We start from the raw sequence: 12421 nt of genomic DNA, 5'->3' as shown, positions 1-12421 counted from the left end.
AGTTCAATCTTCCCTAGCATCAGGGTCTTTTCTAATGAGCTGGCTCTTTGCATCAGGTGGCCAAAGTATTGGAGCTTCAGCTTCAGCATCAGTCCCTCCAATGAATATCCGGGACTGATTTCCTTTAGGATTGTCTAGTTGGATCTCTTTGCAGTCTAAGGGACTCTCAAGAGTCTTCTCCAACACCACAGTCCAAAAGCATCAATTCTTTGGTGCTCAGCCTTCTTTATGGTCCAACTCTCACATCCATATGTGAGTACTGGAAAAACCACAACTTTGACTATATGGACCTTTGTTGCAAAGTAATGTCTCTGTTTTATAATATGCTATCTAGGTTTGTCATAGCTTTTCTTCCAAGGAGCAAGCATCTTTGAATTTCATGGCTGCAGTCACCATCTGCAGTGATTTTGGAGCTCAAGAAAATAGTCTGTCACTTTTTCCATTGTTTCCCCATCTATTTGCCATGAAGTGATGGGACTGGATGCCATAATCTTAGGTTTTTTAATGTTGACGTTTAAGCCAGCTTTTTCACTCTCCTCTTTCATCTTCAAGAGGCTCTTTAGCTCAGCTTCACTTTTTGCTATAAGGGCGGTGTTGTCTGCATATCTTTGGTTATTGATATTTCTCCCGGCAGCCTTGATTCCAGCTTGTGCTTCATCCAGCCCAGCGTTTCACATGAGGTACTTGGCATATAAGTTAAATAAGCAGGGTAATGATATACTGCCTTGAGGTACTCCTTTCCCAATTTGGAACCAGTGTGTTGTTCCATGTCTGGTTCTAACTGTTGTTTTTTGACATGCAGGTTTCTCAGGAGGTAGGTAAGGTGGTCTTGTATTCCCACCTCTTTAAGAATTTTCCACAGTTTGTTGTGATCCACATAGTCAAAGGCTTTAGCATAGTCAATGAAGCAGAAGTAGATGTTTTTCTGAAATTCTCTTGCTCTTTCTTTGATCCAACAGATGTTGGCAATTTGATCTCTGGTTCCTCTTCTAAATCCAGCTTGAACATCTGGAAGTTCTCACTGTCATCACTCAGCTAGAGCCAGACATCCTGGAGTGCGAAGTCAAGTGGGCCTTAGGAAGCATCACTACAAACAAAGTTAGTGGAAGTGATGGAATTCCAGCTGAGCTATTTCTAATGCTAAAGGATGATGCTGTGAAGGTGCTGCACTCAATATGCCAGCAAATTTGGAAAACCCATCAGTGGCCACAAGACTGGGAAAGGTCAGTTTTCATTCCATTCCCAAAGAAAGGCAGTACCAAAGAACGTTCAAACTATTGCATAATTGCACTCATTTCACATGCTAGCTAAGTAATGCTCAAAATTCTCTAAGCTTCAACAGTACGTGAGCCAAGAACTTAATTCCTTTACCATTAATCATGAATAAATGGTGAGTGTTGGAAATGTAGCAAGTACAAGGGAAATACAGTAATAATATTCATCTTAATTACTCTTCCTTTTGTAAACTACATGCAAATGTTGAATCATATTTCCCACATAAGTTCATGACTATGTTTCTCTAGGCTAAAAACATAGATCTAGAAAGGTTTTGGATCACAGACCAGGAAGGTTGTGGAACGTGACAGAAAATGGGGTGGAATTCTGACGTCCGCCAATGCTCCCTGCCTGATTCACCCATGATTCTTCTGTTTCTTGACTTTTGTGTGACAACAGTTCCAGGAAGTTCTGTGAACGAAGCAGCACCTGCATTGGGCTTATGTGTCTTACACCAAGCTCTGCAAGTCTTCCAGAAATAAGCATTTTTTTTTTTTAAATAGAAGCAGTTGTTTTAAAACATACCAGCTCAGACTGATTTCTTACTGGTCCTCCCCATTAATTAAAATAAACTTGGGAAAAAGCAAGCAATCCCAGAAGAACTCTGACAAGTGGAAGAAGGAAGATGGACTGGCTCAGCACCCGTGGAGGGGAGGAAACACAGGGAGGCAGGGCAGTCTGTGTCCTCACACACAGCAGAGGAGGGCACCTCTGGGCCCAATGCTTCAGCCCAACCCAGCAATGGAAGGGCAAGGGCATGTCCCTGGTGGGCAGGGACACGCTTCCCACATCTTTCAAACCATGTGTCCCTGACAATGTCAGGTGGAGCCAGCACCATGACCCTGAGAACAGTAAGTGCCAGAGGAGGCACTCTTTATCCTATGAGACTGATACCCCCCCGCCCCACTCCATGAGAGACAAGCGTGGCTAGGGAAGGGGGGCTTGCGAGCAGCAGGGGCACAATCAAAAGCCCCCAGCCCTGGAAGTTTGCTATCTCCATAGAGATTCTCCTACCCTACCCAGAGACATGGGCAGCTTGGCCCAAGGAAATACCTTCTGTCCTTCCTGGGGCACCGAAAAGAAACCCACAAGAACCCCAGGGACCCAGGTAGACCAAGCACACCAGAGTAATACCCGAAGGATCTGAAAATTAAACCATCGCTGGGCCCACATCCCACTCCAGTAGACCAGAGCCTGGATGCTAAAGCTGAACACAGCTGCTGTTTGCTAAAACAGATTTCCATAGGACCAAGATTCTCCTAACAAAACAGTCAAAATGTCCAAGAAGCAACTAAAAACCACTCATCTTAGTCAACTAAAAGTCAGAAGAGTACACCTTGATTGATAAAAGACAATCAGTTGACACCATAAATCAAGATGAAGCATGTTGAAATTATTTGACGATGATTTTAAAGCAGGCATCATAAGATTACAAATTCTCTTGAATTATAAAACAGAACACCTCTTCAAAGACACAGCAGTTATAAGAAAGAACCAAAAGGAAATCACAGAACTGGAAAATATCATAGCAAACAGAATACATCAACTCATACCAAATATTTCATTTGACCTGAAGGCAAGTAAAACAAAAAACATACCCTGGGTTCTGATAAAACCATTTAAATGTCTAATAACAGATCTATCAATAGTGACATGTCTTAAAAACTTTTTTTTTTTTGGTTAAATTCTAGTCCTGTTCCTCCAGAGTTGATAACCTTATGAAAGTGGTTAAGGGAGCCAATTAGTTACTCTGAAATGATGCCTGACCCAAAATCTAAAAGTCCTGTCGGCCAAAGTGAAAAACTGGGTCAAACTATGCATTCCAGTTTGGGCAGCGCTCTGCGACATTTCACCACTTTCTGATTTAGTTCCTTCTGGAAGCAGTCTCTGACTGCCTTGGGCACATTTTGATAGTTCACTGACCATCACCTCCTCAGCACAAGCCAATAAGTTGTGTCCAAGGAATCAGTACTAGCTTATAAGTCCACGTCTCTGTTTTTTAGAGAACTTCTCCCCTACCGCATCCTGGGATCCTGCTGTGCTCTGGTGGACTACTGGTATATTGATGGTGTACTTTTGATGCCCCAAGACTCCTGTGATCTCGAGAGAACTGGAAAGCCGGAACTCTGAGGCCAATGGTTTTAGCTACCTCCAGTCTCAGCTCCTCAACACAGCCATTCACTTACACACACGTGCTTGCTAGAAGCACAGACCTGGTGTTACTAACAGCATGATAAAAATGTTTATTGAATGAATGAATCTTTTTCTACAGGAAATGTTGTCAAAGCAAACAGTGTTCCTATTAGTTTGGAAGAAGCATATCCTCAAGTAATATACTTTTCCTAAGATGCCTGAGATGCAAATAATTTCAGTGTTTTCAACAACTGGATGATTCAACTTGTATGATACATATTTTACACATTGGCTAGTATCTAAGGGATTTAACTTACTATGGATTCGGTGAGTGACATAGTTTGCACCAAACTAATGCTTGGACATCAAGAAGTTTAGCTCAAATCTTCATATATATGTAACCTCAGTTGTATTTTATACTATTAATACTAAGGCTTTCCCTAACACAACATATTATATATATTTTAAAAAATCAACTTTAACATTAATAAATTATTATGAATACTGCTGAATTACATTCACTCACATACATTAAATACAATTGTATTTCTTCTTCATGGTAAGTCATAACCTAGTGAGAAGTTAGTTTGTGCAATAGTAACTCAAGATATATTAGCTATAGAGAATCAATTGAGAATCAATCAACTGAGAGTCAATTCAGAGAAAGAATTCTGCTATCCTTCATTTGTTACAATGAAATATAATTTATTAAGGAAAATAAAATATGGAATATTATTTTGCTTTAAATCTACTAACTGCAGGAAACAAACACAATTATCATAGACTCATGAAACCTGTACATTGAAAAGGACTGCTGCTGCTGCTGCTGCTGCTGCTGAGTCACTTCAGTCGTGTCCGACCCTGTGCGACCCCATAGACCGCAGCCCACCAGGCTCCCCCGTCCCTGGGATTCTCCAGGCAAGAACACTACAGTGGGTGTCCATTTCCTTCTCCAATGCATGAAAGTGAAAAGGGAAAGTGAAGTTGCTCAGTCGTGTCTGACTCTTAGCAACCCCATGGACTGCAGCCTACCAGGCTCCTCCATCCATGGGATTTTCCAGGCAAGAGTACTGGAGTGGGGTGCAATTGCCTTCTCCGTGAAAAGGACTATATAATGTTAAAAAAAATAGTATTAAGACCATAAGTCTATAAAGACTGTTTCTGGTTTTGACTATTTCTCCAATGAGTCGGAGTACATTATGCAGAGTGTTGAGGAATGTAGGTTATGAAAGCTCTTTTGAAAGGTAAAATTTTTCTTTCAACCAAAAACATATTTTCTCAGTAAAACAATCCCATTAAAAGTCAAGTCACATCATGTCAGCACACATTTTGAAAAAAATTAAATATGAAATGATGCAATGATCATATGATAATTTTTAAAACTGAATTCAGGGCATATTTTACCTGGCCATACTTTGCTGCCAAGTGAAGCGGGGTCCAGTGCTGATTATCTGCAGCGTTGAGGTCCCCGCCATGTTCCAGAAGGAGAGACACTACTTCCTTGTAGCCACTGGCGCAGGCCATGTGCAACTGCAACAAAAACACCCTTAGTCATTGAACGTGAAAGAGCAGTGACAGCGATGTACTTCATCTGGTGGTTTAAAGAGATGCATTTAATAAAGTATTGGAGCTAAAATACAAAGACCTTTAAAAAAGAAGTTATATATAATTGTATTTGTACAAGTGGACATCATTATTCTTTGGGGAAAAAAGCTAATGGGTTAAATATTATTTTCTGACTCTGACAACATGCATTTTTTCATGTAATTGTTTCCCTCTCCAGTGCTCCTTTCTACTACTGTAGTCTGAATACTTTCAAATACAAAATAAAATATTTAGGTACATTATCCCTTCTTTTTTTAAATTTATTTTTAATTGAAGGATAATCACTTTACAGTGTTGTGTTGGTTTCTGCCATACATCAGCATGAATCAGCAATAGGTACATATACATCCCCTCCCTCTGGCACGTCCCTCCCACTTCCCACCCCAAATCTCCCCTCTGCTGTGTCACAGCACTGGTTTGAACTCCCTGAGAAATACAGCAAATTCCCACTGGCTGCCTGCTTTACATGTGGTAATGTATGTGACTCCACACTGCTCCCACTATCTCTCCAGCCCTCTCCTTCCCACACCATGATCACGAGTCTGTTCTCTATGTCTGCATCTCCAGCTCAGTTCAGTTCAGTCGCTCAGTTGTGTCCAACTTTATATGACCCCATGGACTGCAGCACGCCAGGCTTCCTTGCCCGTCACCAACTTCTGTAGCCTGCTCAAACTCATGTCCATTGAGTCGGTGATGCCATCCAACCATCTCATCCTCTGTCGTCCCCTTCTCCTAACCGTAACCCAGCATCAGGGGCTTTCCCAATGAGTCAGCTCTTCGCATCAGGTGGCTAAAGTATTGGAGCTTCAGCTTCAGCATCAGTCCTTCCAATGAATATTCAGGACTGATTTCCTTTAGGATGGACTGGTTGGATCTCCTTGTAGTCCAAGGGACTCTCAAGAGTCTTCTCCAACACCACAGTTCAGAAGCATCAATTTTTCGGCACTCAGCTTTCTTTATAGTCCAACTCTCACATCCATACCTGACCACTGGAAAAACCATAAATTTCACTAGATGGACCTTTGTTGGCAAAGTAATGTCTCTGCTTTTTAATATGCTGTCTAGGTTGGTCAGAGCTTTTCTACCAAGGAGCAAGTGTATTTTAATTTCATGACTGCATTCACCATCTGCAGTGATGTTGGAGCCCAAAAGAATAAAGCATCTCCATTGCTGACTTGCAAATGGGTTCATGAGTACCATCTTTTGAGATTGTGCATATATATATGTGTATATATATAGTTATATATATATAAAATTATATAACGTATGTTATATTTCTCTTTCTGACTTACTTCACTGTGTATAATAGGCTCTAGGTTCATCCACCTTATTAGAACTGACTCAAGTGTGTCCCTGAAAATGCTGAGTAATATTCCATTATATATATATATACCACAACTTCTTTATCCATTGATTTGTATATATATATACATACATACATATACACCACAGCTTCTTTATCCATTGATTTGTCGATGGACATCTAGGTTGCTTCCATATCCTAGTTATTATCAACACTGCTGCAAAAACACTGGGATACATGTTGTCTTTTTCAATTATGGTTTTCTCAGAGAATATGCCCAGTAGTGGGATTGTTGGGTCATATGGTAGCTTTATTCCTAGTTTTTTTTTTAAAGATATCTCCATACTGTTCTCCACAGTGGCTGTATTAGTTCACACTACAACCAACAGTGCGAGAGAATTCCCTTTCTTCACACCCTCTCCAGCATTACTAACAATTTCCCCTTCTATGCCAGCATTTGCCTTATGAATTGAGGTGGTCTTATGTTGGGTGCATAAATATTTAAAATTGTTATGTATTTCCCTTGGATTGATCCCTTGCTCATGATATAGTGTCCTTCCTTATCTCTTGTAATACTTTTTAAGGTCTATTTTGTTTGACATGAGAATTGCTACTCCAGTTTTGATTTCCATTTGCATGGAATATCTTTTTCCATCCTCTCACTTTCAGCCTGTATGTGTCTCTATGTCTGAAGTGGGTCCCTTGTAGACAGCATAGATAGGAGTCGTGTTTTTACATCCGTTCAGCCAGTCTGTGTCTTTTAGCTGGAGTGTTTAATCCATTTACATTTAAAGTAATTATTAGTGTCTATGTTCCTGTTGGATTTTCTTAATCGCTTTGGTTTGTTTTTGTAGGTCTTTTCCTCTTGTTGTGTTTCCTGCCTATAGAAGTCCCTTTAATACTTGTTGTAAAGCTGGTTTGGACGTGCTAAATTCTCTTAACTTTTGCTTGTCTGTACAACTTTTATTTCTCCATCAGTTTTGAATGAGATCCTTGCCAAGTAGAGTAACTTTGGTTGTAGTTTTTTTCCCTTTCAGTACTTTAAATATATCCTGCCACTCCCTTCTGGCCTGCAGAGTTTCTGCTGAAAGATCAGCTGTTAATCGCATGGGGTGTCCCTTGTATGCTACTTGCTGCTTTTCCCTCGCTGCTTTTAATATTTTTCCTTTGTGTTTAACCTTTGTTAGTTTAATTAGTGTATGTCTCTTCACTTTCCCTTTTCACTTTCATGCATTGGAGAAGGAAATGGCAACCCACTCCAGTGTTCTTGCCTGGAGAATCCCAGGGACGGGGGAGCCTGGTGGGCTGCCGTCTATGGGGTCCCACAGAGTCGGACACGACCTAAGTGACTTAGCAGCAGCATGCTGCTGCTTTATCCTGTTTGGGACTCTCTGCACTTCTTGGACTTTATTATTTCCTTTCCCATGTTAGGGAAGTTTTCAACTATAATCTCTTCAAAAATCTCTGATGCTTTCTCTTTTTCTTCTTCTTCTGGGACCCCTATAATTTGAATGTTGGTATGTTTAATATTGTTCCAGAGGTCTCTGCTGCTGCTGCTGCTGCTGCTAAGTCGCTTCAGTCGTGTCCGACTCTGTGCGACCCCATAGACAGCAACCCACCAGGCTCCCCCGTCCCCTGGGATTCTCCAGGCAAGAACACTGGAGTGGGTTGCCATTTCCTTCTCCAATGCATGAAAGTGAAAAGGGAAAGTGAAGTCGCTCAGTCGTGTAGGACTCTTAGCCACCCCATGGACTGCAGCCTACCAGGCTCCTCTGTCCATGGGATTTTCCAGGCAAGAGTACTGGAGTGGGGTGCCATTGCCTTCTCTGCCAGAGGTCTCTGAGAGCATCCTAAATTATCTTCATTCTTTTCCTTTATTCTGTTTGTTAGCAGTTATTTCCACCATTCTATCTTCCAGCTCATTTATCTGTTTTCTGCCTCATTTACTCCATTGATTTGTTCTATAGTTTCTTTAATTTCAGTAATTGTGCTGTTTGTCACTGTTTATTCTTTATTTCTTCTCGGTCATTGTTATATGTGTTAAATAATTCTTGCATTTTTTCCTACCTATTTCTCGGGTTTTGTACCATCTTTACTACCATTACACAGAATTCTTTTTCAGGTAGTTTGCATTTATTTGGTCTTGTGAGTTTTTAACCTTGTTTCTTCATTTGTGCAATACTTCTCTGTCTTTTCGCTTTTTTCTGACTTGCTGGGTTTGAGGTCTCCTTTTCCCAGGTTTTAGGGTCGTACTTCTTCTCCCCTTTGGTTTCTGCCCTTGGTGGGCGAGGCTGGCCCAATGTTTCTTTAGACTTCGTGTTGGGAAGGACCTGTGCCTATGCTCTGGTGGGAGGGGGTGAGTTTTTCTTCCTCTGACCGGCAGGGCTGTGTGAGGTGGTATGTGGTGGGGTGCCTGTGGGAGCCTGTCTGCCGATGACTGAGTTTGTGGTTTTGTCTCGCTTGGTGTTTGGGTGAGGTGTCCTGCACTGGGGTGCCACGGACGGTTGGGTAATGCCTGGTCTTGGATCCAGCAGGAGACCTTCATGGGAGTTCTCACTAATTAGTACTCCTTGGGATCAAGGGTTCACCAGTCCAGGCCAGTGTTCTGGACTCACTGCTCCCATTCCAGAGGCTCAGGCCCGATCTCTGGCCGGGAAACCGAGATTCTGCAAGACGTTTGTTATGGCATTAAAAGGGATTAAAAGAACCACACAAAAACAAAAAATAAAGCCAGAAACAAAAGACGAGCCCCACACAAGTGGTAAATGTAAAATCAGACCCAAAAGAAGGAACAACTGCACACACACAGACAACCAGAGCAGTTCATAGAGAACACAGCACAAGGAAGTCACCTGGCGAACAGAGGAAACTGAGAGTAATGTCGACCAATTGAAAACAGAACTGACCGAAACATAAACCAAAAACAAGACCAAATGAGAGTTCCAACTGGTGGACAAAGCAAACAAAACAAACTAACAAACATGTTGAAATAAAGGAAGAAAAGAAAAAAAAAAAAAAACAGGAAAGCAAAGTTAAACAGAAGTATAGAAAAATATTTCATATATTAAAGATCAACTACAACAGCAAAAGAATGTAAGAAAAACAAACAACAACAAAAATTAAAGAAAAAAAAACAAACCGTAGAACCACAAAAAGCCAAAGTGATGAAGAAATATATAAAGAAAATAAAAAGTGTGATTTTTAAAAAAAGTTCTCAAAAGCTTAAATAGAATTAATAATAAAAATAAAACAACCACAGAAAAAGAAAAAAAAATTCAGAATCAAGTACAGAATGACTCAAAATACAATAATAATACATGTTTTTCTTGGATCTCTGCTGTCAGAGCATCCTTCCCCTCACTGTGAATCACAGTCCACCTGACCTCCCCAGGATGCCCTCCAACTCTGCACTGGTCTCTAGACCCGCTGTGGGGGCAGCCTAGACTTTAACCTGGCTCTATTCCTGCGTGTTCTTGCCTCCAAGGTCTGCAGCTGCCAGAGCTAGGATGTTTTCTTGTGCAGGAACTCTCACTGTCTTTTTATATCTTCCACTGACACAGAGTCTGCCTAGTTGATCGTGTGGATTTAATCTGCAGCTTGTACAGCTGGTGGGAAGGTTTTCGATCCTCTTCCTTAGCCGCACTGCCCCTGGGGCTCAGCTGTCGTTTTACCTCCACAGCTGCCTGTGTGTCTCCACAGGGGTTTGCTCCTGAGGCTGCCCTGGAGGACCTGGCTCTCTCCCAGGGAGGACCAGCTGTGGAGGGAGTGCAGCGGCTTGGATTGCGGGGACCCTGGCAGGGCCAGGTACATAGGGTACCTGGCAGCCAACAGGCACAGGAGATATGGCCCTCTTGGAGATTTTGCTAACCTCTGGCAGCTCTGCCCCAGTGAGAATCAAGCATGGAGGTGGTTCAGCTGCTTAGATCGTGGGGACTCTGCAGCACCAAGTGTGCAGGGACATCAGTGGCCTTGGATGCAGGAGCTACAGCATTCAGATCAATTCAGTTCAGTCCCTCAGTTGGTGTCTGACTCTGCAACCCCATAAACCGAGGCACTCCAGGCCTCCCTATCCATCACCAACTGCCAGAATCTACCCAAACCTATGTCAATTGAGTCGGTGACGCCATCCGACAGTCTCATCCCCTGTCACCCCCTTCTCTTCCTGCCCTCAATCTTTCCCAGTATCAGGGTCTTTTCTAATGAGTCAGCTCTCTGCATCAGGTGGCCAAAGTATTGGAGTTTCAGCTTCAACATCAGTCCTGCCAATGAACACCCAGGACGAATCTCCTTTAGGATGGACTGGTTGGATCTGCTTGCAGTCCAAGGAACTCTCAGGAGTCTTCTCCAACCCCACAGTTCAAAAGCATCAATTCTTCAGTGCTCAGCTTTCTTTATAGTCCAACTCTCACATCCATACATGACCACTGGAAAAACCATAGCCTTGACTAGATGGACCTTTGTTGGCAAAGTAATGTCTCTGCTTTTTAATACGCTGTCTAGGTTGGTCATAACTTTCCTTCCAAGGAGTAAGCGTCTTTTAAGTTCATGGCTGCAATTACCATCTGCAGTGATTTTGGGGCCCCCAAAATAAAGTCTCTCACTGTTTCCACTGTTTCCCCATTTATTTGCCGTGAAGTGATGGGACTGGATGCCATGATCTTAGTTTTCTGAATGTTGAGCTTTAAGCCAACTTTTGCACTCTCCTCTTTTACTTTCATCAAGAGGTTCTTTAGTTTTTCTTCGCTTTCTGCCATAAGGGTGGTGTCATATTTTCCTAGCCCCTGGCCTCCGTGGCTGGTCCTTCTTTACTGCTCAGCACAGCAGCGCTCAAATGGTACCCCTGGCCTGGGCCCTTCTCCATCGGTCAGCACATCAGGCACAGATTGCCACCCTCTCTGTGGTCCTTTTCTATTGACCAGCTGCCGGCACCGGCAGGTAGGGAGAGAAAGACTACAGTGACGGCTCCACCCCAGGCATGACTCGGCAGCAAGCCAGGCCTCCATGTCTGCCGGGCATTCCTCCAAAGGCATTCCCCACCGTGCTCCCATCCCTCACGACTCCTCCGGCCACCTCCCCGCAGTTAACAGCAGATCCTGCCCTGGGATTGCTCTCCAATCTGAAAGCCCCAGCTCCCAGCCACCTCTGCGCAGTCCAGAGGACGTGCGTTCCTATCCGGGTACATAGTGCTGTGGGAAGGATTGTCCACGTGGTTCTCATTCCATGCAGCCAGTCACGGATGCGCTGCTGCGCTCTCCAGGAGCCTCTGATGCCAGCCCTCTGTCCCGAACAGTCTTCCTGACGGGGGATCGGATCCCTGCTTCGGTCCCCCCAGCCCCACCTGCTGTCTCGGGTGCAGGCCTGGTCCTGCTCAGTCTCCTCCTGCTCCCTCCTTCCTGCACCCTCCCGGGTTTTGCGTGGATCTGTACATTCCTCTCTGGTGCCCGGGGACGCCTGCTGGCTCTCAGCTGCTGCCCTGTGAGATCCTCTGCATCTGAGGGTGTGTTCCTGACGCATCCGTGAGGGGAGCCGCACTCCAGTCCACCCACCCTGCCCCGATTCTGTTTTCCTGGTTTCCTTTCTTACTGCACACTGAACTACCATGATGAGATCAGGGGATGGAGGAAGTTTTCAAAGTTTTCTTACAGAGGAATTCTGCTTCTAAGGCAACCGGATTTATCTGTAAGTTATCATCACACTTGGATTTCCCTCCTAGCTCAGTCGGTAAAGAATCAGCCTGCAGTCCAGGAGACCCTGGTTCGATCCCTGGGTCAGGAAGATCCTCTGAAGAAGGAAATGGCAACCCACTCTGGCATTCTTATCTGGAGAAGCCCATGGACAGAGGAGCCTGGTGGGCTGCAGTCCATGGGATCGCAAAGAGTTGGGCACCACTGAGCCACTGACACTTCACTTCACTTTATCATCACACTCAATTTAAACTAGGTTATTAAGTAACTACATGGTTGATTTTGTAATTGTAATAATTAAGAAGAAGGATCTATAAGGAAAAGAAAAATAAAAACTAATTAAAAGTAGTAAAAACAAGGACTTCTAGGTTTTGAAGAATAGAACTTTGTAGCATAATTCCTTTCCATTTTTATTACAAAG

General features: G+C 43.3%; 1 protein-coding gene across 3 annotated transcripts in view; it reads right to left on the bottom strand.

Annotated features, from left to right (window-relative positions):
- MYO16 (myosin XVI) overlaps positions 1 to 12421 on the bottom strand; it is a 519124-nt gene that overhangs the window by 300244 nt on the left and 206459 nt on the right. For all 3 annotated transcript variants that reach the window (XM_059892322.1, XM_025000169.2, XM_059892321.1), the window contains exon 7: positions 4813 to 4938. In XM_059892322.1, coding sequence (XP_059748305.1) covers positions 4813 to 4938 — 126 coding nt within the window. The remainder of the gene's footprint in view (positions 1 to 4812; positions 4939 to 12421) is intronic.

Source organism: Bos taurus, chromosome 12 (genome assembly GCF_002263795.3).
Source record: "Bos taurus isolate L1 Dominette 01449 registration number 42190680 breed Hereford chromosome 12, ARS-UCD2.0, whole genome shotgun sequence".
Taxonomy (NCBI): domain Eukaryota; kingdom Metazoa; phylum Chordata; class Mammalia; order Artiodactyla; family Bovidae; genus Bos; species Bos taurus.
Note: the sequence above shows the minus strand (reverse complement) of the source record. Positions and strands in the feature narration are given on the sequence as shown.